Source organism: Homalodisca vitripennis, chromosome 2 (genome assembly GCF_021130785.1).
Source record: "Homalodisca vitripennis isolate AUS2020 chromosome 2, UT_GWSS_2.1, whole genome shotgun sequence".
Classification (NCBI taxonomy): Eukaryota; Metazoa; Arthropoda; class Insecta; order Hemiptera; family Cicadellidae; genus Homalodisca; species Homalodisca vitripennis.
This window is the reverse complement of record NC_060208.1, coordinates 5,328,573-5,349,699: the sequence shown is the minus strand read 5'-3', so window position 1 is coordinate 5,349,699 and position 21,127 is coordinate 5,328,573. Positions and strand designations below refer to the sequence as shown.

Sequence of the window (21,127 nt, the reverse complement as noted above, 5' to 3'; positions counted from 1 at the left end):
TTCTCCATGAGCTTTCGACTGTCTGTTATTATCTATAAAAGAAAATACGTTTATTACATGAAAAAGTGTTTATAGTTGATACAAGTTACTTATTGTTAAAAAATCGGTATCGGTTAGTTATATTGAAAGTTATAATTAAGTAATATAGTTTTTCAATATCAATATTAAAACCGGGTCTGCTTACCGTACCCTACCCCATAGCTGATGTTCATGGAGAATAGAAAAAATAGTGATGAAGGAACAACTTTTTGTGATTACAATGGTACGTTAGTTAAGTATTAAATGCTTATGCAATTTCCAATAAATTGTTTTAATTTATTGCTTCCTAATAAATGAGTATTAAGGAAGAGAAATATTAAGGGAACCAACAATGTTAGTTGCTTATGTAAATTCATGAATTGAAGATATTAGAGGTTTTTTTATACACAACAGTTAAATACGTAACAAAGATGCTAACACCCTTACAGGCAAGTAATACATTGGTCATTCACATAATCGCAATTTGCTGACATGAGCGACTAGCAAATCTGAGATAAAAACTAGGCTAGCCGCGCACAGTATATACTACGTTTATCGACTATTTGACATGAACCTTGGGCCAAAAATACAATTAGAATATACTCTACGTTATTCAAGGTCACTTGAGGGGCTGGAAAAATTTCATTTTTGTCTGTTCACACGTTATGTGGTAAACGAATGGACCAGAAGACAGCATTGTGCACGAAGGTTCATTTCCTATATAAGGAACATGACTATAAATTATAGTTTTATTATAGTGCATGTCACTCCATGGAACTTTCTGAGCTTTAGTTAATATTTTTATTTTGGTCCATAGGTAACCATGATGGCAATGAAAAAATAACAGAATAAATAAATTTGTGAATAAACTCAGTAGATTAATAAAAGGTTTACACATGACATATGATTACATGTAGCCTAAGTATCCCAACACTTCCAACATCATTTTATGGTGGTTAAAAGTCAAGAGACAAGATTTTATTTCAGCAAATTCTTGCATTGTTGTACTCTTTCTACCTCACCAGAAGGTCTTGTTCTTCTTTGGGAGCACTTTCTCCGACATGTTGATATTTCCTCTGGGAGCAACATGACACAGAGATGTGTATTTCAGTGCCATCCTTCTTCCTAACGAATACATATTCTGATTGGCTTGTATTAGGGGTGTATTAGTTCTGCTTCTTGTGCCAGGTTATCGTACTTGTTAGGCCGGACACTCTTCTTGATGAGAAACTTTCCTTGATTTAATAGGCAAGAGGGTAGGGTAGAACCGTATAAAATATGGCATGGGTTAGAAGACAAGAATCGTTCGTGAGGGGTACAGTTGGTAGAAGTTAATAACAGGGATCACATGGCATGCAGTGCTTCGCCGACAGATTCCCACAGAGTAGGGAGTTGGTAACTTTTCAGTGCAAGTGTGATGGTCTTCTAAATTGCCCCATTGTACCTTTCTACTTCACCATTCCCTCTTGGGTTGTAAGGGGAGGTAAGGCTTTTATCAATTCCATTTTAATGGAGGAGGGAGGTTAATTCATGTGATAGGGAGGTGGATCCTCTGTCTGAATAAATAAAATGGTGAATATCTCAGTGAGCATTTTATCACTGTAGCAGAATTAAGATCGAGGCAGAAAAAGGCAAAAGGGAAATGAGAATACTCATTGACTACTGTGAGGATGTTATGATTACAAGAGATGGAGGGAATGTAAATTTTGAAGTCAACATTAAGGCATTCTATAGGTGCTGTTGCATCAATAAATAAGGTGACTTATGTTTTCTTATGTTTTACAAACTGCGGCTTAATCTGACCACAGACGGACAATCTGATGTCATCCTTCTGACTTGGTCAAGAGAGTAGGGCAGGTTTTTGGTACAGAGCTAGTGGTAACTCTTTGGTGCCTCACTGTGACATGGAGGTGGTATAACTTATTGGCACTGGTTGCTCCAAACACTCGAGACATGTCCGTTTTAAAATTCTCAGATCCTGACTGGTAAGTGATTTCAAAACTGTAGGGAGATAACTCCAATGTCCACTTCATAACTTTATTAAAAAAAAATATATATAAACTCACATTACCATTATTCCTTTGTAGTCACACACCCATTGCGCAGTACATGTTGGAGAACATTGGTCTAATTTCTTCATAGTAGTTTTAGTTTTTGGTTTTCTTTGCGTGCACGGCTTTTCATTTGACCAAATTTAACATTCTTCATGATCTGACAAACACATCTCAATATGAGAAACTTTGGCATGACAAGGGAATTGTGCACAATTGTGTTTTTAAGAAGTTTATTAACAAAAAACACCTGTATCATTCTAGCAATTACAGAGAATCAGTTCTAGGGTTAATTATTCATTACGTTATATACAGGGTGTATATTATGTCTGGAAACACCCAAATATATCCTTTAATAATTTAAATATAAATTTGAAACCTCTTACAATCGTGATAGAGATTGGGCATCTACTTTTTGGAACAATGTTTTGTTATGTCACACCAACGGGGGACGTCCTGCCGAGGGTATCGTGAATATTCTTAATGGAAGCCTATACCTTGTGATACATAATTTTAAAGGTAATAGCTTACTGAATTGAATGCCACAAACCGCATCTCAAGGGAATTATTCTATCAGAAAATAGAGCATTTTTAGTATTGAAAATTTACTGATGTTCAACAATGTAATTTTAACATGGTTCTTGCCACAAAATGTGTTACACTAATTTTTTAGCATTTTTTTAAATGTTCAATTAAATAAAACAAAAATTTCATTTTAAGCTGGTTCTATTAGCACAAATTTGCCAGTTTTTATTACAGTACAATTATGGAAATACTTATGTTATTGATTTCTTATTACAAATAAAAAATAATGTATGCTGTTAGAAAAGTCTTACAACAAACGTTTTACCTGCATTTGGTGTCAAAGCAATTGTTCGAACTGTGTTCCTTCTACGGTTTGACAATGAGCCAATCTTGTGTAAAATGATTCGACAGAGTTGCCTAACATTTCTTCAGTTATCAAAGCAATCTCCTCTATAATCCTGTTTCTTAGGTCTTCCAAATTATGAGGCTTTCTTCTATAAACATTGGATTTTAAATGACCCCATAGGAAATAATCGATTGGTGACAAATCCGGAGATCTTGGAGGCCATTCGATTTCTCCTCTTCGGCCAATCCATTTATGAGGAAACCTTAAATCCAAATACTCTCTTACCTGTCTCCCATAATGGGGTGGAGCACCATCCTGCTGAAACCATACATTATCAAAGTATTCTCCTGATGCAATTTGAATAGCTGGGATTATTTCATTTTGGAGCATATTGTAGTAAAGTTCGGCATTTAAATTTCCATTGATGAAAAAGGGTCCAACAATTTTGTTACCTAAAATTCCACACCATACGTTCAGTTTTTGTGGTTGCTGTGAATGGGACTTAGTAATCCAATGTGGGTTTTCACTAGCCTAGTAACGGCAATTGTGCCTGTTAACATTGCCATTTAGGAAAAAAGTTGCCTCATCAGAAAATAGTATGTTGGTCAGAAAATCTCTATTGTCATCACATTTGCACATCACAAGTTCACAAAACTCAACTCTTCTGTCGTAATCATCCTCACTTAACTGTTGGACTAAATGAACTTTAAATGGTTTGTATTTATTAATTTTCAAAATCTTACTCACAGACATAGGGTGCATATCATGTTGCTGTGCAGCTTTTCTGAGCGATGTATGTGGGTCTTCAATAAATGATTGCAAAACATTTAGTGCATGTTCTTCATCTGTTGCAGATTGTATCCTACCCGACTTTGGCCGATTACGTACACTCCCTGTCATTTCAAAACGCTCAATAGTTTTTGATATTGTTGAAACACTTATGGGATTCCTTTCTGGGAAAGTGTCATTAAACAAATTACAAACTTCCCGATAAGATCTTTGACGATCGCCATATCCTCGCATCATCAACAGAGTAATTCGTTCTCTTTCAGACAATTCCATTAAAATGCCAAATAAAAACTGAACTACTGTAATTAGATAACTTGTTGACAGCAATGCTTCAGAGACACTGATTAACTCGACAGGAATGATATGACCTTTGTCCATTTGTAATTCCCAAGCTTAGACCTGTCTAGTGAAAGCTCCATGCTCAACAAACTGAAACCTGTAGACCAGATGATTAATAACACAATAATGTTTCTCATAGGCTAGTGACCTTTGTCTCTTTAAACCTTCCTGCTGACTGGAAAACACCAAGTACAGATTCATAAGTAATCAGAGAAAGTGACTCATAAGTTTTATTCATTGTAATAAAAACTGGTAAATTTGTACTAATGAAACCAGTTTAAAAATAAATTGTTTATTTTATTTTAATTGAACATTTAAAAAATGCTAAAAAATTAGTGTAACACATTTTGTGGCAAGAACCATGTTAAAATTACATTGTTGAACATCAGTAAATTTTCAATACTAAAAATGCTCCATTTTCTGATAGAATAATTCCTTTGAGATGCGGTTTGTGGCATTCAATTCAGTAAGCTATTACCTTTAAAATTATGTATCACAAGGTATAGGCTTCCATTAAGAATATTCACGATACCCTCGGCAGGACGTCCCCCGTTGGTGTGACATAACAAAACATTGTTCCAAAAAGTAGATGCCCAATCTCTATTACGATTGTAAGAGGTTTCAAATTTATATTTAAATTATTAAAGGATATATTTGGGTGTTTCCAGACATAATATACACCCTGTATATTTTGTATTGGAACATGCTGATTCATTCTGTTCTCATACTACTGAATTTATTTAATGGCGATTGCATAATATAAGAAATCAATCAGTATTTCTCAATAGTACTATGGAGATGTACTAACTGAAAACATCATGTTGTAATTTAAAGTTAAGTATTTTTCTTCTTCATTATAAATTACGTAATAATGGAAGATATAATATGTATTTGTAAACATTATGTGCTGTATGTATATCGTGGTAATTTCAGTGTTAGGTAGATTTTTTTATTCAAAACTAGCCCATTGCAGTTGCTCTCATGGTAGCACATAAGGAACATTTCTACATAACTTCAATGAAGATGACCTCCAGAGCCCAAAACCACCCCCGTTCAAAATGTTTTATGTATATGAGATAAATACAGGGAGTGCCATAACTCGGGTATATCACATTTTGCTCAGATCAAGAGAAACACATTTCACCATGAACATAGGTCTCCGATGCTTAGTTTCTTATCTGTCTGTCTGTATAGATTTTTTTATAAAAAAATAATATATTCAAAAATAGTAAATTCACACCAAATTTTGGTCAAATGTTATAAGGCCAATTACTACTAAAAGTAATATTATATTTAATGCTCTGAAAATGGCAGGCATTAAATCTTTTTAGCTTTTACTATCTTAAAAACCACCAAATTGTACTAAAGAACTATAAGAATATCATTTTCACTGCATTTGATCAAAAGAATAATTACACAAAAATTGCTTAAATCAAATAATAAATTACTACATATTAACGTTGAGAAAAACAAAAGTGTTTTGGCATGCTTGCAAGATTTATGTAGCCAAGAAATTTGGAAGTATTAGTAAACACTGTTCTATATTCTCCTTGATGTGAGTGTTTGCAGTGGATATATTATTGTGTATGTACAGAAGTGCCACACTGAATCACCCAACGAGTAGGAGTAATTTAAAAATTCATCCTAGAAGCGATGGATATTCATCATGAAAACTTTCCTCCCACCCTTATCTGTACCTCTCAGAGGGCTCCTCGCTATAGAGAAGATTCTGGTCCCATCACACAAGATAAACACAATCCCCTCGTCTCTACCTCACAGAGGGCTCCTGGCTATAGAGAAGATGCTCGTCCATCACAATAGATAAACACAAACCCCTCGTCTGTACCTCACAGAGGGCTCCTCGCTATAGGGAAGATACCGATCCATCACAATAGATAAACACAAACCCCTCGTCTGTACCTCACAGAGGGCTCCTCGCTATAGAGAAGATTCTGGTCCATCACACAAGATAAACACAAGCCCCTCGTCTGTACCTCACAGAGGGCTCCTCGCTATAGAGAAGATTCTGGTCCATCACACAAGATAAACACAAGCCCCTTGTCTGTACCTCACAGAAGGCTCCTCGCTATAGAGAAGATTCTGGTCCATCACACAAGATAAACACAAGCCCCTTGTCTGTACCTCACAGAGGGCTCCTCGCTATAGAGAAGATTCTGGTCCATCACACAAGATAAACACAAGCCCCTTGTCTGTACCTCACAGAGGGCTCCTCGCTATAGAGAAGATTCTGGTCCATCACACAAGATAAACACAAGCCCCTTGTCTGTACCTCACAGAGGGCTCCTCGCTATAGAGAAGATTCTGGTCCATCACACAAGATAAACACAAGCCCCTTGTCTGTACCTCACAGAGGGCTCCTCGCTATAGAGAAGATTCTGGTCCATCACACAAGATAAACACAAGCCCCTTGTCTGTACCTCACAGAGGGCTCCTCGCTATAGAGAAGATTCTGGTCCATCACACAAGATAAACACAAGCCCCTTGTCTGTACCTCACAGAGGGCTCCTCGCTATAGAGAAGATTCTGGTCCATCACACAAGATAAACACAAGCCCCTTGTCTGTACCTCACAGAGGGCTCCTCGCTATAGAGAAGATTCTGGTCCATCACACAAGATAAACACAAGCCCCTTGTCTGTACCTCACAGAGGGCTCCTCGCTATAGAGAAGATTCTGGTCCATCACACAAGATAAACACAAGCCCCTTGTCTGTACCTCACAGAAGGCTCCTCGCTATAGAGAAGATTCTGGTCCATCACACAAGATAAACACAAGCCCCTTGTCTGTACCTCACAGAGGGCTCCTCGCTATAGAGAAGATTCTGGTCCATCACACAAGATAAACACAAGCCCCTTGTCTGTACCTCACAGAAGGCTCCTCGCTGTAGAGAAGATTCTGGTCCATCACACAAGATAAAAACAATCCCCTCGTCTGTACCTCACAAAGAGCTCCTGATTAAAAAGATGATGCTGGTCCATCACACAAGACAAACACAGTCCCATCAAGTGTGCCAGGATCTGCCATAAATTAAATACTATATGCTGTTGTGCTGGCTGCAATATGGGTATCCACAAAGAGTGATTCTACAGTTTGGAACAAGAGAAAGAGAGGAAAGAGGCAGCATCAAGCCAGAAGTGACAGTACCGTTGAATAGACCATCATGAATTAAGCATAGAATATAAAAAATGGGAACTTTAACTTTTGTGCATTTTATATCATTTGACTTATTATAACATAACAGTTTTAACATAATTTTACATTCCATTAAATTTTTTTCTAAATTCTATTTTTATGTCTGGTGTACAACTTCTTGCCGACATCAACCAATGTAAGTTATTTATATATATATATATATATTTGAAATAGATACCTTTTAGAAAGTACCTATGGCAGTTATGAAATATGTCTCACATTATTAAATATATATAATTTAAAAGTACAAAAGATACAGGAGCGAGATGAGACCAGACGGTGGAGATTTCGAAGGTCGTTTCAAATGAAATTAAAGTGCCTCATGGTGTCCCTCAGGGATCTATCCTTAGGCCTCTTTTATTCCTGATTTATGTCAGTAGATTAAATTCTGTGATCCAACATGGAAAACCTGATCAATATGCTGACGACACAACTCTCTGTTTTAAAAGCAAGATATTGCAAGAACTGGAAGTCACAACGTTTATAGATCATGCATTGAATACTTTGCTGAAATGAACTTGGAAACAAACCAGTCCAAATCGAATGTTGTTTATTTCTGTCTTAGACAGAATGAGCTTTCAGAACGCCCAGCTGTATTTGTGGATGATGTTCTTTTAGAGGAAACATACTCCACAAAGTTTCTAGGATTGTTCCTTGACAGAGGATTGACCTGGAATGACTACGTCAACAATATGTGTGCTATAATTTCAACAGGCATATACGCCTTGCGCCACCTAGCAAAGTTATGTTTCCTTAAAGTTCTAAAAATGGTCTAATTCACCCACACTTTGTGTATGGAGTGAGACTTGAGAGGCTGTGCCAAAAACAAATTTGAATGAGTCTTTAGACTAATAAAAAGGCTGTCACAATAATTGGAAAGTTAAATTACAGAGAGTCATGCAGGTAATCTTTTAGGGAGCTTCAATTTCTGACATTGCCCTGCCTCTACATATTTGACGTGATCATGTACCGCAGGTCAAAATGCACTTTGGTTCGTGGTGACGACATTCACCCATATGAGACAAGAGGCAGGGACAAATATCGAGCTCAACATCACAGGCTGACTCTTACCTAGCATCTGCCACAAGTTGGTTAGATTGATCAATAAGCTCCCGAAAAGTATAAATAACTATAAAAATCAATTCAAAACTCGTATATACGCCTATTGGTGTCTCGTGCGTTCTACTCTGTCGATGAGTTCATGATGAGCCGCTGGGATTTATGAGAGGCATAGGGTCTAGGGTCCGTAAGAGTGAGATTGATTGAATGTGTGGAAGTGTAAGTTTGGGTGCGTGTGAATAAATTACTATTTACAAAATGATTTACTAACATTGCAATGCAATGTACAATTGTAAAAATGCAATAAATGTTATTTGATATGATTACCAATTACAAATAAAATATCTAACAATTTGAAGCAATTTAACAGCCTATGAGCAATAGAAATAATTATATTATTCCTTAAAATTTTTTTATACAAACATAAAAAGCATATAGCCTATGGATTAAGTTGCAGTCACATGTAAAGATTTCGTAAACAACATTAAAAAAAAGCTAATTCCATGAAATATGCAACCCTAAAGGCATCATGGTATTGTTTTCGGGAAAAAATTATGTTACTAATAAAGTCAAAAACTTTTTACTAATGATATAAGAATATAGAAGAATTTGATTTTCTATATGGATGGCCTGAAGGTACAAAGCAGAACCAAATTACTTCAGTCTATGCTTAGATGATAATATGTTAACATGTGAAATAGCTGTGTCCGAACTGGCTGGCATTAGAACCCGGGTCACTAGTCACCGAGTTGCCATGGACGACAAAGAATTAATTGAAGAGTAGAATGAGTATATCTTCGACAATTTGCCTTGTGATTGGGGTGAGTTTTTGCAGCCTCGCCATCTCTTTGTACAACCCCAATGTCAGACTACCCTCTTTATCGCTCCCGGAGGAAAAGACACTTTGGCTGAGCTGTAATTTAGGGTGTGACTTAACACCCACTCTTGTGTTTAGATGTCCTTTTCGAGTACTCACTCATAGAATGTCACAAAAAAATAATTTGTTCTAGACTCTTCTTATGTTATACTGTGTTCAATTTTATGAACTTGCTTGTATTTATTCTGTTCAAAGGCATAATGTATGAATGTAGGTATCAATTCTAATTTTAGAGGAATAGTTGCAGAATTGGTTTTGAGTTATTTATACTATATTGGTTAACACTTTGACTGGTGGGTTTTTTCTCAGTAAAAGTGTCTTAAAAGTGAGATTTTGTTTTTTTAGGTGATTTGACTTTTGTAGAAGTGTTATGAAAAACACTCAATTAAACATTTTTGAATTTTTTGTGTACTTGTACAGAAATTAGTCTAATTATTCACAAAAGCTATTACATTAAAAAAAATATGAGTGAAGATAAAATATTCAGTATTTTTCATAAATGTAGTAAGTTACACATTAGGTACAAGTTAGTAACAGTACACAAGTCTCCAGAAATCTATGATGGTAAGAGAGGCACAGAAACACACAAAGCGGAACGTTGCCATCCCGGCACATTCATGTCATGTCCCAGTACCGATACTGGTCCATCTGCACACATGGCATGGTCTCCTCGACTTGTCCTTCTTATCTGTGGCAGAGGTGGTGGCAGGAAAATGCTGAGGAGTGAGTCTCATGGCAGCGTCTCAACCAAAAAATCCTTTTTACAATAATAAGAAAGCTTAATGTAAAACAAGAATAGTGCATCTTATATTGTTTGGAGGCATTAAGCATTTTCCAAAGAACTGTCAAGAGTTTTGATACTCTTGAACAAACATGATGGCTTCCACAAATTGGGGTCTTCAAATGAATGCTTAAGCCACCCCATTTAATTATTGTCATTCTATATTAGAAGTGTCGCTGTTTTTAATCTGAAAACAGATTTGACAGCGGTGTTGAATGAGTAAAACAAGACATGATTAAATGTGAGACAATGAGAGCTCTATATGAGAGTTGCTCAATTGCTTCTTGAGATAGTGGAGCAATGAAGGAGATAAGTGGAAGAATGGGAATAATTGTGCGACTGGACGTAATGTGCCAGATAGTGACTCGGCTAAGAGATAAAGTGAACACCATTAAAACGTAACAACGTTAACAGCGCGTGTTTAGTACGAGACGGAATGCGGCAGAAGTCTCAGCCCAGGGCAGTCAGGCCTATGGACCCGAGGTAAATGGTGGTTGATGTTCAAGGAGAAGAGTTATTGAATGCAATTTTTGTTGCAAGCTCATGCAACTTGGATTAGATGTCCTTATTGCAATAATATTTATTTGATATCAGTTATAATTTTCTATATATTTAAAATTATAGAGCTTGAATTCAGTTGCTGCTATAAATTTCATACTTGTAATGAGTTGACCAAATAGTTTTATATTTTTTTCTCATTAAATATTCATTTAATGAAAGTAAATGAGAAAAGATAAGGAATGTGAGGTGTTCTGTGCTTCTACTATCATTTTGTGGTCCAGTATTTGGTTTGTAGTCATGAAATATGTGCTGAGTTAAAAAAATATTTGTCAAATCTTAAAATTAAGATGACTAGCAACCATTTATTTTGTCTCTTGGTGTCCTTTTAGGAGTATGTGCGGCTGTAACCATTTCTTTCCCTCGAGACAAAAAGACATTTGTTTTTACCACAGAATATAAAAATAAACAACAAAAAAAGTTATTAAAAAAAATATTTTCTAAGTTCAAGAATTTATTTATTCCCTTTCTAGATTACAATACTTTACATGATTAAATGAAGAGATGTGCACTCTCCATATCTGTACACATTGACATATCAAGGAGTTTAATTAAAGCAGGGATTCAAACATGTCTTTTCTTTCATGAGTTTGCAATGGGGATATTTTCAAATTTTAAATTGTAAATCTTTTTGTATAATTTGATAAAAGTTCAATTGTTTCTAAGATACAGTGTGACAAAAACCAATTTGGGAAAAAATTTACATATATGTAAATATATTCATAATTGTGTATTTTTTGTTAAATAGCATATTATCTTAAAAAAGTATTTGAACCTCAGCAAAATTCTGAATACGTTGTTAAAATTTATTAACATTTACTAGAATACATTTTAGAGTGAAATTAAAAACGAGTTTAAGACCAACATCATTATTCCTAGATAATTAAAAAAACGTGTTTAATGCTGTTACTGTCAATATTTTTATCTCAAATAAGTTATGAGTTTTATTACGTGGTAAATTATATTGTTTCAATGATAAAAAGCCCCAGACTAGTATATTACACTTTAAAAAAAAAGGTTTAAAGTATTACTAGACTAGTGTATTACACTTTAAAAAAAAAGGTTTAAAGTATCAATTTTGAAACAAGGAGTATGTCCAAAAGCCTAGTAATGAAAAGTGTGCTAAGTAGAATAGTTAAAACAATAAAATTTAGAGATTAGTAAACATCATGATTTGTTAATAAATTTCTATGAGTTGTCAGTGAAGCAAAATAAATTTAAGATTATAATACTAAAATGTTTGTTTACTCTATAAAATATACGAGTAGATTATAAAAAAGTAACTTATTACGCTGCTGTTAGTAATTTTAAGTAAGTCATGAGCAATGTTAAAAGTCTGTAACAATAGAAGTAAAATTTTAAAAAGTCTAAATATAATCAGTCAATTCTTTGAAAAATGATTGTTTTCTTCTTTCAAATATACAGTAGTATCTTTTTCTGGATATCGTCTTCCTTCTCCTTTTCATATTTTTATAATACTAATTTGCACGTTAGATCCCCTGGATTTACTCCCATTTTCAAAATTTTGGTTTCGGTCTATTGCTCAAGTTCATTAAAGACTTTAGTATTGACCAGACCCGGGTTTCTTTCTTTATCTTAACCCACTGTGCTTTGGAAATTTAAAGTTTTGTTGTATTGAAATATAACTCAGCTACATTCTTAAAATCAAAGAAATACTCTTCTTACATCAGTGTAGCCATAAAGAGATTTTTGTGACAAGCGGTAACCACCAGTGGAACAATATCCATTGGAACTTCACATTACCTGTCATTTCCTTTTCTCTATGTGAGCAAAATCTTCTACAATCTCCTGTATAACTCATTTTAGTAAAATCTCATGTGCACAAATCAACAGCACAGACAGCAATTTAACTTAACTTCCAAACATGTTTAAAGTACGCTTGGCACTTAGCCCAGGGTTTACTGCTCAGCTGGGTGGAGTTAATCCATGCACATTCTTGTGGTTAAAATTTAAACCTCTTAGAACTGTTATTTACTGATAGCCCATAGTTTAGTGTGTTGTGCTTGGCACTTACCACAAAATCTTCGTATTAATTTCATTTTACTTTTTGCATCTAGTCCGATCTTCAGTTTCATTCTACAATTAATTGTGTTTTAACAAAAATGCTTCAAAATAAAAACCATTTTAGGTATAGTTTTTTTTATATATATATATAACAAAACAGCTTATTACTGATCAAAAGTCACTCCCTAAAATTTGTTAAAGGGTAATCATTATGTGCATATTAAAACAATAATTTAATCTAAACTATTATTATTCTAAATATTTGATTTATAAACCAAATTTTAAAATGTTTACGTTTTTTAACTTTATTATATTTTTTATTGTGTATGTATAATATTCTACAATTGTTTGTTAGGATAAACTTTGGGGGTTTGTCATAAATTAGAAAAATCCTGTATAAATTTAGAATCTTAATAACTCTACCAAAATGTTACTTTCAATGGTAACCCAGTCATTTTCCAAGTGCCAACCATCATAAAGAATGACTTAGCATAACAGATTAAATGTATATTTGCTACAACATTCACTAATCTATTTACGCTTACTGCTGATTTTTCATATATTTTCTTAATAGCACGATAGCCACACCTCCATGTGTCACAGCTTAGTTCAATACAAAAATTAAAATTAAATGAAATAGATTGCTTTACCAATTATGTTTTCAATGTATATTTATTTTTTAAGAACACAAACAAAAATTAATACTGTAAATATATTTTTTTATTTTAATTTAAATAAATTTTCCTAATTAATAATAAGTATCATACCCCTCTTCAATTTTGACCTGTTTGTAATTTTTATTTACTTAATAATGAATTATGATTTAATGGTGTAGAATCAGATATAACTGATGGCCATCTTGATTTAGCACCATAAGAATAATGGTAAACCTCAAGCACTTAGAGGTTATATAATTATGGGCATTAGGTTGCATACTAATATTTTTTAATGAGACCCCCTAATTTTACAATCATAAATAAGTGCCTGATGATTGATGATTCAAAAGTTTTAAGGTATCATTATTTTTATATCACATAAAATAGTTTCATTACAACTGGTTTTTAAGTTGTATGTCTGATACATTATAGTGGTTCAAGAATCAAGAATGAAGAATCTTTATTAGTCATTATAACATCATTAAAATTCATTGACATCGTCACCAGAGCTTCAATAAAATATTAAATCTAGATACATTACATTAAATGTTAATTCCAGTGAAAACCTGACTGGCCAGATGAAATAACAGTACTATGTACAACTAAGCATGGACAATCAACAATAAATCCATGTATTAATAGATTTAAGAGAAAATAAATTAATAACATTGTAATAAAATGGATAACATTCAATAATAAATAAATAAATTAATAGTACAATAACAGACAATTTAAAACAGTAACATTTAAAACATTTATGTGGGCTACAATACAGATAGGTTTAAAAATTAAAAAGAAACATCTATCACAGACAGTGTCAGGTATTCATCTATACTATAAAAAGGTCTAGTTAACAGCCATCTACCTGTATACATCACTGATTTGAATTTACTAAGACTAATGTTATGACTGGTAAGAGGTAGTTTATTAAACAAACGGATACCGATAAAAGAACACATAGATTGTGTTTTACTTAATCTGCAGTAGGGCTGATCTAAATATAAGCTGCCTCTAGTAGGATAGTGATGAATGTCATTTCTAAGAGAAAAGTCACCAAGATTCTGTTTTAATTTAATCGGACATGAATAAATATAAAGGTTGATAACAGTTAGAATACCTTCCTCCGCAAAAATAGGTTTACATGTAGTTAAGGAGGAGACACCTGCCAAGATTCTAATAGCCTTTTTCTGTAACGGTAATACTTTTTGAATATCATGACTGTTACCCCATATGGTGATTCCATACAATAGAGTGCTATGAAAAAATGCATAATATGCGGATTTAAGATAATCTTTGGAAACAAGTTTCTTTAGGTGGCGCAGCAAAAAAATTACTCTTGACAGCCTACAACAGACACTCTGAACATGGGGTTGCCAAGTCAACTTAGAATCTAAAGTTATACCCAACAGTCTTACACAGGACTTTAAATTTAAATTATACTTCGTTAGCGTAAGATTTTTACAAAGAGAAAATAAAATATTTTGTGAATTTTGTGATTTATTATCATTTTGTATCAGACCATTAGATGAAAACCAGTGGTTAGCTTGGACTGACATGAGTTGGAGGACATGAGTTCTCTCTACAAACAAGGTATCTATATCATTATTTATACAATAAAATGTGGAGCCATCTGCGAAAATTACTGAACCACAATCCACATTGGTAAGCAAATCATTTATAAGAACTAAGAATAAGAATGGGCCAAGGACCGATCCCTGTGGTACACCACCCTTAACTGAAGCTAACTCAGAGAGTGTGTTGTTGAAGTACACCCTCTGAGTACGATCAGTCAGGTAAGTTCGAAAGAAGTTAAGCTCAACACCATTTAGGCCATAATGTAATTTGTTAAGGAGGATGTCATGTGGAGCACAGTAAAAAGCCTTTGTCAAATCATAGAAGCTGGCAAGTGTGCTAGGGCAGTGTTCAAAACCACTTATTACTCCTGAGTCTAGAAACTTGACCGCGCTCACAGTGGAAAAACCCTTGCGAAAGCCAAATTGATTTTTAGAAAAAAGAGATGGTCTGTAGTCTGGGGTTATGTGGTCTATATTACTAGACAACTTAACTTGGTGTTAAAAATACAATTAATTAAAACATCACTGTCATCTTAAACTGTTTTCTTAAACTGATGAAAAACCAAAGTTTTAATAAGAACAAATGTTTGATAAACTCAATCAAAACATATAAATAAAGAAAGAATTGTACATTGTGTATTCCAATGAATGAAAAATAATTGTGAATGTATATTTTTTTGATACTTTACATGATATTAACATGATTTGACATGTACCATTATCACGTGGGGGGTGTGGCTGATTTGGGGAGTCAGGTTGTCGACTTCCACACAAGCACCCCCCACACTCACGAGCACAGGGGACTGAAATTTGTTACAAACCGGTACAAAAACAATACCTGCTGATATCTGTTATAAGTCACTAAGAGATTCCTATGAATACTGCCACCATATATATATTATTCATTATCTTATTTATTTTAAGATAAAATAACAAAAATTGGGTTTAACTCGGGAAGTGCACTAGGTGACTAAACAGGATGAAAATACAACCGGACCTAACGTACTGGGAACTTGTGTGCATGTTTTTTTTTTTTTTTTTTTATATATAGAGGTTTGAAAAAAGATCTTCCAAGTGTGTGTGTGTGTGTGTGTGTGTGTGCGTGTGTGTGTGTGTGCGTGTGTGTGTGAAGTCCAGCCACACTCCCTAATTGACTATGGTGTAGGACATTTGTTTGGTAAATAAACGGTAAAGTGCATGTTACCTAAGATTAATGTGCATAAAGTTTTTAATGAAACATTTGTCGTTCATTTCAAGCGCTGTACTTGTTATAATTCTTGAAAAGCAATGTTGTGGTTGGATCACTGAGTTTTCTGATTAAACTTCGAATTACATAAATACCATGTAAAGAAACGATATGTAAATCTTAAAATTGTAGTCCTCTGTATAAGTGTTCTGTGTGCAAATTTATAGAAGTGGGGAGGATTTCGAAGATTTGAAATAGTGGATATTGAATACAGAAGTATACAACAAATAACATACACATATACAGAAGTATATGTCATTTTACTTTTCATCCTTATTACATTGTATAATGTACTTAACTCAAGAGGTAGTAAAATATCAAATAAACCAGTTTCGAAAAAACATCCGTTAGATCCGTTATAGCTGTAGAGTTTTTAATAATTTTAAAGGATAAATTATGTATTTATAAAAATATTTTCCTTACAAAAAATGGAGTCAAAAACAATTTTAAAAAGTATGAACAAACACAGAAAAACCTAATTTAGTCATTACCAGATAAGACTTTCAAGCTTTCTTTCTGACAGAGGAGAATGGAAGGGAAAGGAAAGAAGAGAAAGGAGAAAGGTGGTCGAGTAACAAAGTGAAAGTTCCCGCTAGTGGATGGGTTAGTTGGTGCTTATCTTTGGTGCGTTTCTGTTGTGATGGTCATGTGTTCTATTTCCCTCTAATCTGTTTAAAATACTGTGAGTTATTTATTTTTTATCATTTATCATTGTATGATAAATAGAGTCTTTGAACAGTTACATTATATTCAAAATGTTACAGTGTTTTAAAACATAATTGGAACACATTAGATTTAAAGCAAATAAAATATAAATTCAATGTTTTAAAATATTTTTGATGTTTTAAAAATATTATATAAACATAAACACTTTACATTCTAGTACTTATATTTAGAAAGGCATCAAGTTATTGATCATCGAGTAATTTTGATATATAAAAAATTAACAACTTATAATCTTGTGAGCAGCAGTTCAAACATGTTTTAGTGGCAGCCTACTTATGGGTAATTGCACTCTTGACTTAAACATATTAGATACGTAAATATTATAAACAAACATGTGGTACATACAATTTCACAGAAAAATGTGGAGTAGTGGTCTAAACTTATATATTGTGAAACATATCTCCTAACACAAAAAGCTTCTATGAATGAAATGGGTGCCCTTGTAACGAAATAAAATATTTTATGAGAAAGCATGATAAGTTTTACTTGTGTACTGTACAAGGATATCTAACAATTATTTCCAGATGAAATCTTAAAATCACTACAAACACACTTTGTATGATAGGACACAAAACATGTAATATCACCATAACATTTATTCACCACAAAATAACTGACAAAGTTATTCTTTCATAGCACAGCTAAACTGATATGAATAACCAACATGGTGATCATTTGATTCACAACAACAAACCATTTTGAATAATTTGCTGTCATGTAACAATAAAATTGGCAGTAGAAAAAGACTACAGTCACTGAAATCAGTAACTCGTGAATGGTGGTACATGGCTCTCGTGGTTATGTTGATCCATCATGTATTATAACTTTCATTTAAGTGAAATATCAGATGTTACTATATGGGTTAAAATTATTATATAATGTTACATTGACTTTTTAAATAAATTTAAAAGTCAAAAACAAATACTGTAATATATTTAACAGTCTATTTTATAATTTTTATGTTGAAATAAATTACTGTGAAAAATAATGAAATAATTAATTATATCTAAAACATAACAAAAATATTCACATTACGTTAATTATTACAAAATATAGTTCTTTTCTTGACTCAAACTGTTATTATATGTAGTGAAGTGCAATGAAATTACCTCGTTACAAAATTGAAAGCTTCTACATAAGAAAAAATGATTTTAAAGTATATTTTTTCAACGTTATAGATCACCATAACAGATGTAGTTTGGCAACCTGGAGATAAACAAATTTTTGTTTGTACGTTCTAAAGCTTTAGCCTGGAATTCTTAACAGGATGAGTCTTTTGTTCAGTTGAAGAATTGAAAAAACATAATTTATATTTAATTAAATGTGTATTCAAATCAAGATAAATTGCAATAATATTATAGTTTTAATCTTAAGTAATACGTTGTTTTATATTTTATTATTTATTGACACTGTTTAATTGTCCAATATGTGCTTAAAATGAATAAGGAATTTAAACAAATTACAATTAGTTTCATGTCATAGTACTGGAAATCAAGCGTTAGTAATGGTGTTCTTTTGACACTCCAGGATGGTGCAAAACACACTATTTGATAGAGTAACATTAGAGACCTTAGTGTGTGCAGTTCTTCTTTTTATAGTACCTTTAAGATGAGTTGTCACTTGTTAGGGGTTCCTATTTAAAAATGTAGTTTTACCCCCAAAATAGCCCATTTGGGGAAGGGAGTGTCAACAGTTTTTATATATAAAAAAACTCCTCAGTTGGTCATATAAAAGTCCCCAAAGTAAATCACTCCATCTCTATTCATAAGAATGTTAATAGGGGGAGGGGGTGGTGGGACTTTTAAGATACCTAGTATTATCATTCCATTATAATTGAAATGTAGATTGGTGATCAGAGCTCAGAGCCTGTAGACCTTAGTACATGGAATCTTCACTTTCCTTTATGTCGAAAACGTTGCTTCATTCATCTATAAAAGTGATTTGATTTGATCAAAGGTTGAATATTCAGCTATGCATTCTTTGTAAGGACGGACAACATCATTTTCAGGAACAAATGACTTAATAATTGACCATCGGTGTCCCTCTTTCCTTCTATCGAGCTTTAGTCACAGGCTACACTACAAATACAACCTAAATAATACCTGTATTTGATAACTGTACAATTTTACACATCCATTACTCTGAAAAGGATACTGTTAAATTTATACATAAAATGTACTAGAATTAAGTTATAACAATTTTAAATGAATTCATTTGAAAATCTTCTAGGAACTATATATAATGTTTGAAACAGTTCAGTCATAGTTTACAAAAATATAGAAGAAAATGTCCTGTTAAGAACAAAATATTAAACATATTGTATATTTCGGGTTCATAGTTTCTAGCTTCTAGTTGTTTTATAATAGTGTTGTTATTAATATTTAATCGATGGTGACTTTCCTATAAAATAACTCAAGTAATTTGTACTGCACAGGCAGGGCTCCGAGATGGCAAACCAACATTATTGTCTGCGGTGGAACAACTACCAAAGCAACATGACTTCTGTGTTTCACCACTTGCTGCGAACTGAGGCCTTTGTCGATGTCACCCTTGCGTGCAATAATCATTCGCTGAAAGCCCACAAGGTAATGTACTTAGTCTCATTTGTTTTGATTTCGGTTGAAGCACCTCAGTTTTATTCCTAGTTCCACAAACTTATTGATTTTAAGGAGAATACGCAAATTTAATTACAACCTTCTAGCGTACAATCCATTTCAGTCGATTAGTATACAGATACAGAGCGTGAGAGTAGTAAATGCACACTTATTTGTATAATGTGATCATAGCAAATAACCCATTACAATTTTTATTTCTCACAAGCTACCTTTTGTGTGTCTTGACAAAATTTTCTCTTCTTGTCATTGTTCTTGAAATTTAACTTTAAATATTTTTAAAAGGCTGCTATTTTAAAACTAGTAATGATAATTATTTTCTTTCAGCAGAATATAAGCTACACATCCTATAAGCCAAGTGCAAAATTGTAACAATGTAACTTAAACGGTTTCTCAACTATGAATTTTTTAATAACAGACAGACAGGCATATGCCTAGTGAAACTTAACAGACCATAGAGGAAGTTCTGTTTGTTTATTTTCACATATGACACTATATCACTAAATATTTCTCCACTCTTTTTGAACACCCTGTGTATACAGTGCACAAGCTAAAACTATTATTGCCTTTACATCAAAGGGGGGGGGGGAGGGCGTAGGTTCACTGATATTTTAATAAGAATTTGAGACCCAAATATAATCAGTTTTCAGGGTGGAAAAAATGAAAGAATCTGTGGAAATGTACATGAAATATGTTGAGCTCAGTATTTGTAGATTATTAGTATTTTGAACATGTTTAATACAAAACCTGTATGGAGGTTCTCCTGCACTGTGGGATATTACTGCACAAGAAAAGAATAGATCGATGTCCGTTTCACTATGAATTATCCAAGATGGCAAATTGGCATGCATTTTTTATTCACCAAATTACATTAATAAGAATTCTAATATAGTGTAAATAATCAAGCTATGACCATTTCTTACTATTTTTCTTCAAATTCCTCATCTTTTAAACGATTTTAAAAACAAGAACTCCATTTTTTCAAACCTAGCTTCCTAGCTGAGTGTAAGTTTCTCGTAGCAACCAAATAAAGGGTACAAGACCGATGTTTACACAGACTTTAATTCACTATTTTAGCTGATTAAACAAGCAGTAAGTAACACCACTTAATTGTTGTATAAATATTTCTTATTTCTCAGTTCTTTTCCACTTCCCCACTCATTCCGACTTGAGTGCTTTTATCTTTTCAATTGGTCACATTATTTCTTATCTCAATATTTATTTCTTTTTGACATCTACATGAAGAAATAATACTAAACATCTTTAATCCATTTATTTTTAACCTGTTTACACAGTATGAATATGTGTATTACACAAGCATATCAAAGCAATTTGTATTAATTAAATTATTTAGTAGCCCCTCCCCTTCACCAAATAAAACGGGTAATCTTGTAAAGTTTTATCTCTGTAAAAATGACAAAGATTTCACATAAATATTTGTGAAACCATTGATATATATTTAGGTTCAATCTTAGTATTGTGGTTTTAAATCATGAATTTGTTTAGAATAAAACCACCCTCTACCACTAGGTTGCTGCTATCTAAAACTTATGCACAAATATAATATTACATAATAGTGGTAGTGGTATGTACTGTGACTCAGTATTAAGGTTATTATTACTTGCCTAATACTCCAGATATTAGGCAAGGTATGAGAAGTATAAGGAATTATTGAGTGCATAGAATTCAGTAGAACTCGAAGTTAGTTGTAACATTGTAATTTAAAATTTTACA

At 33.1% G+C, this 21,127-nt stretch overlaps 1 protein-coding gene across 3 annotated transcripts in view; it reads left to right on the top strand.

The window, feature by feature from the left end:
- LOC124353483 (protein jim lovell-like) overlaps positions 1–21,127 on the top strand; it is a 54,653-nt gene that overhangs the window by 4,342 nt on the left and 29,184 nt on the right. For 2 of the 3 annotated variants that reach the window (XM_046803327.1, XM_046803328.1), the window contains exon 2: positions 19,216–19,366. In XM_046803327.1, the coding sequence (XP_046659283.1) occupies positions 19,229–19,366 (138 nt within the window). In that variant the 5' untranslated portion in view covers positions 19,216–19,228. Of the gene's footprint in view, positions 1–10,297; positions 10,480–19,215; positions 19,367–21,127 lie in introns of those variants that run through there. The other variant, XM_046803326.1, reaches the window with a different exon arrangement.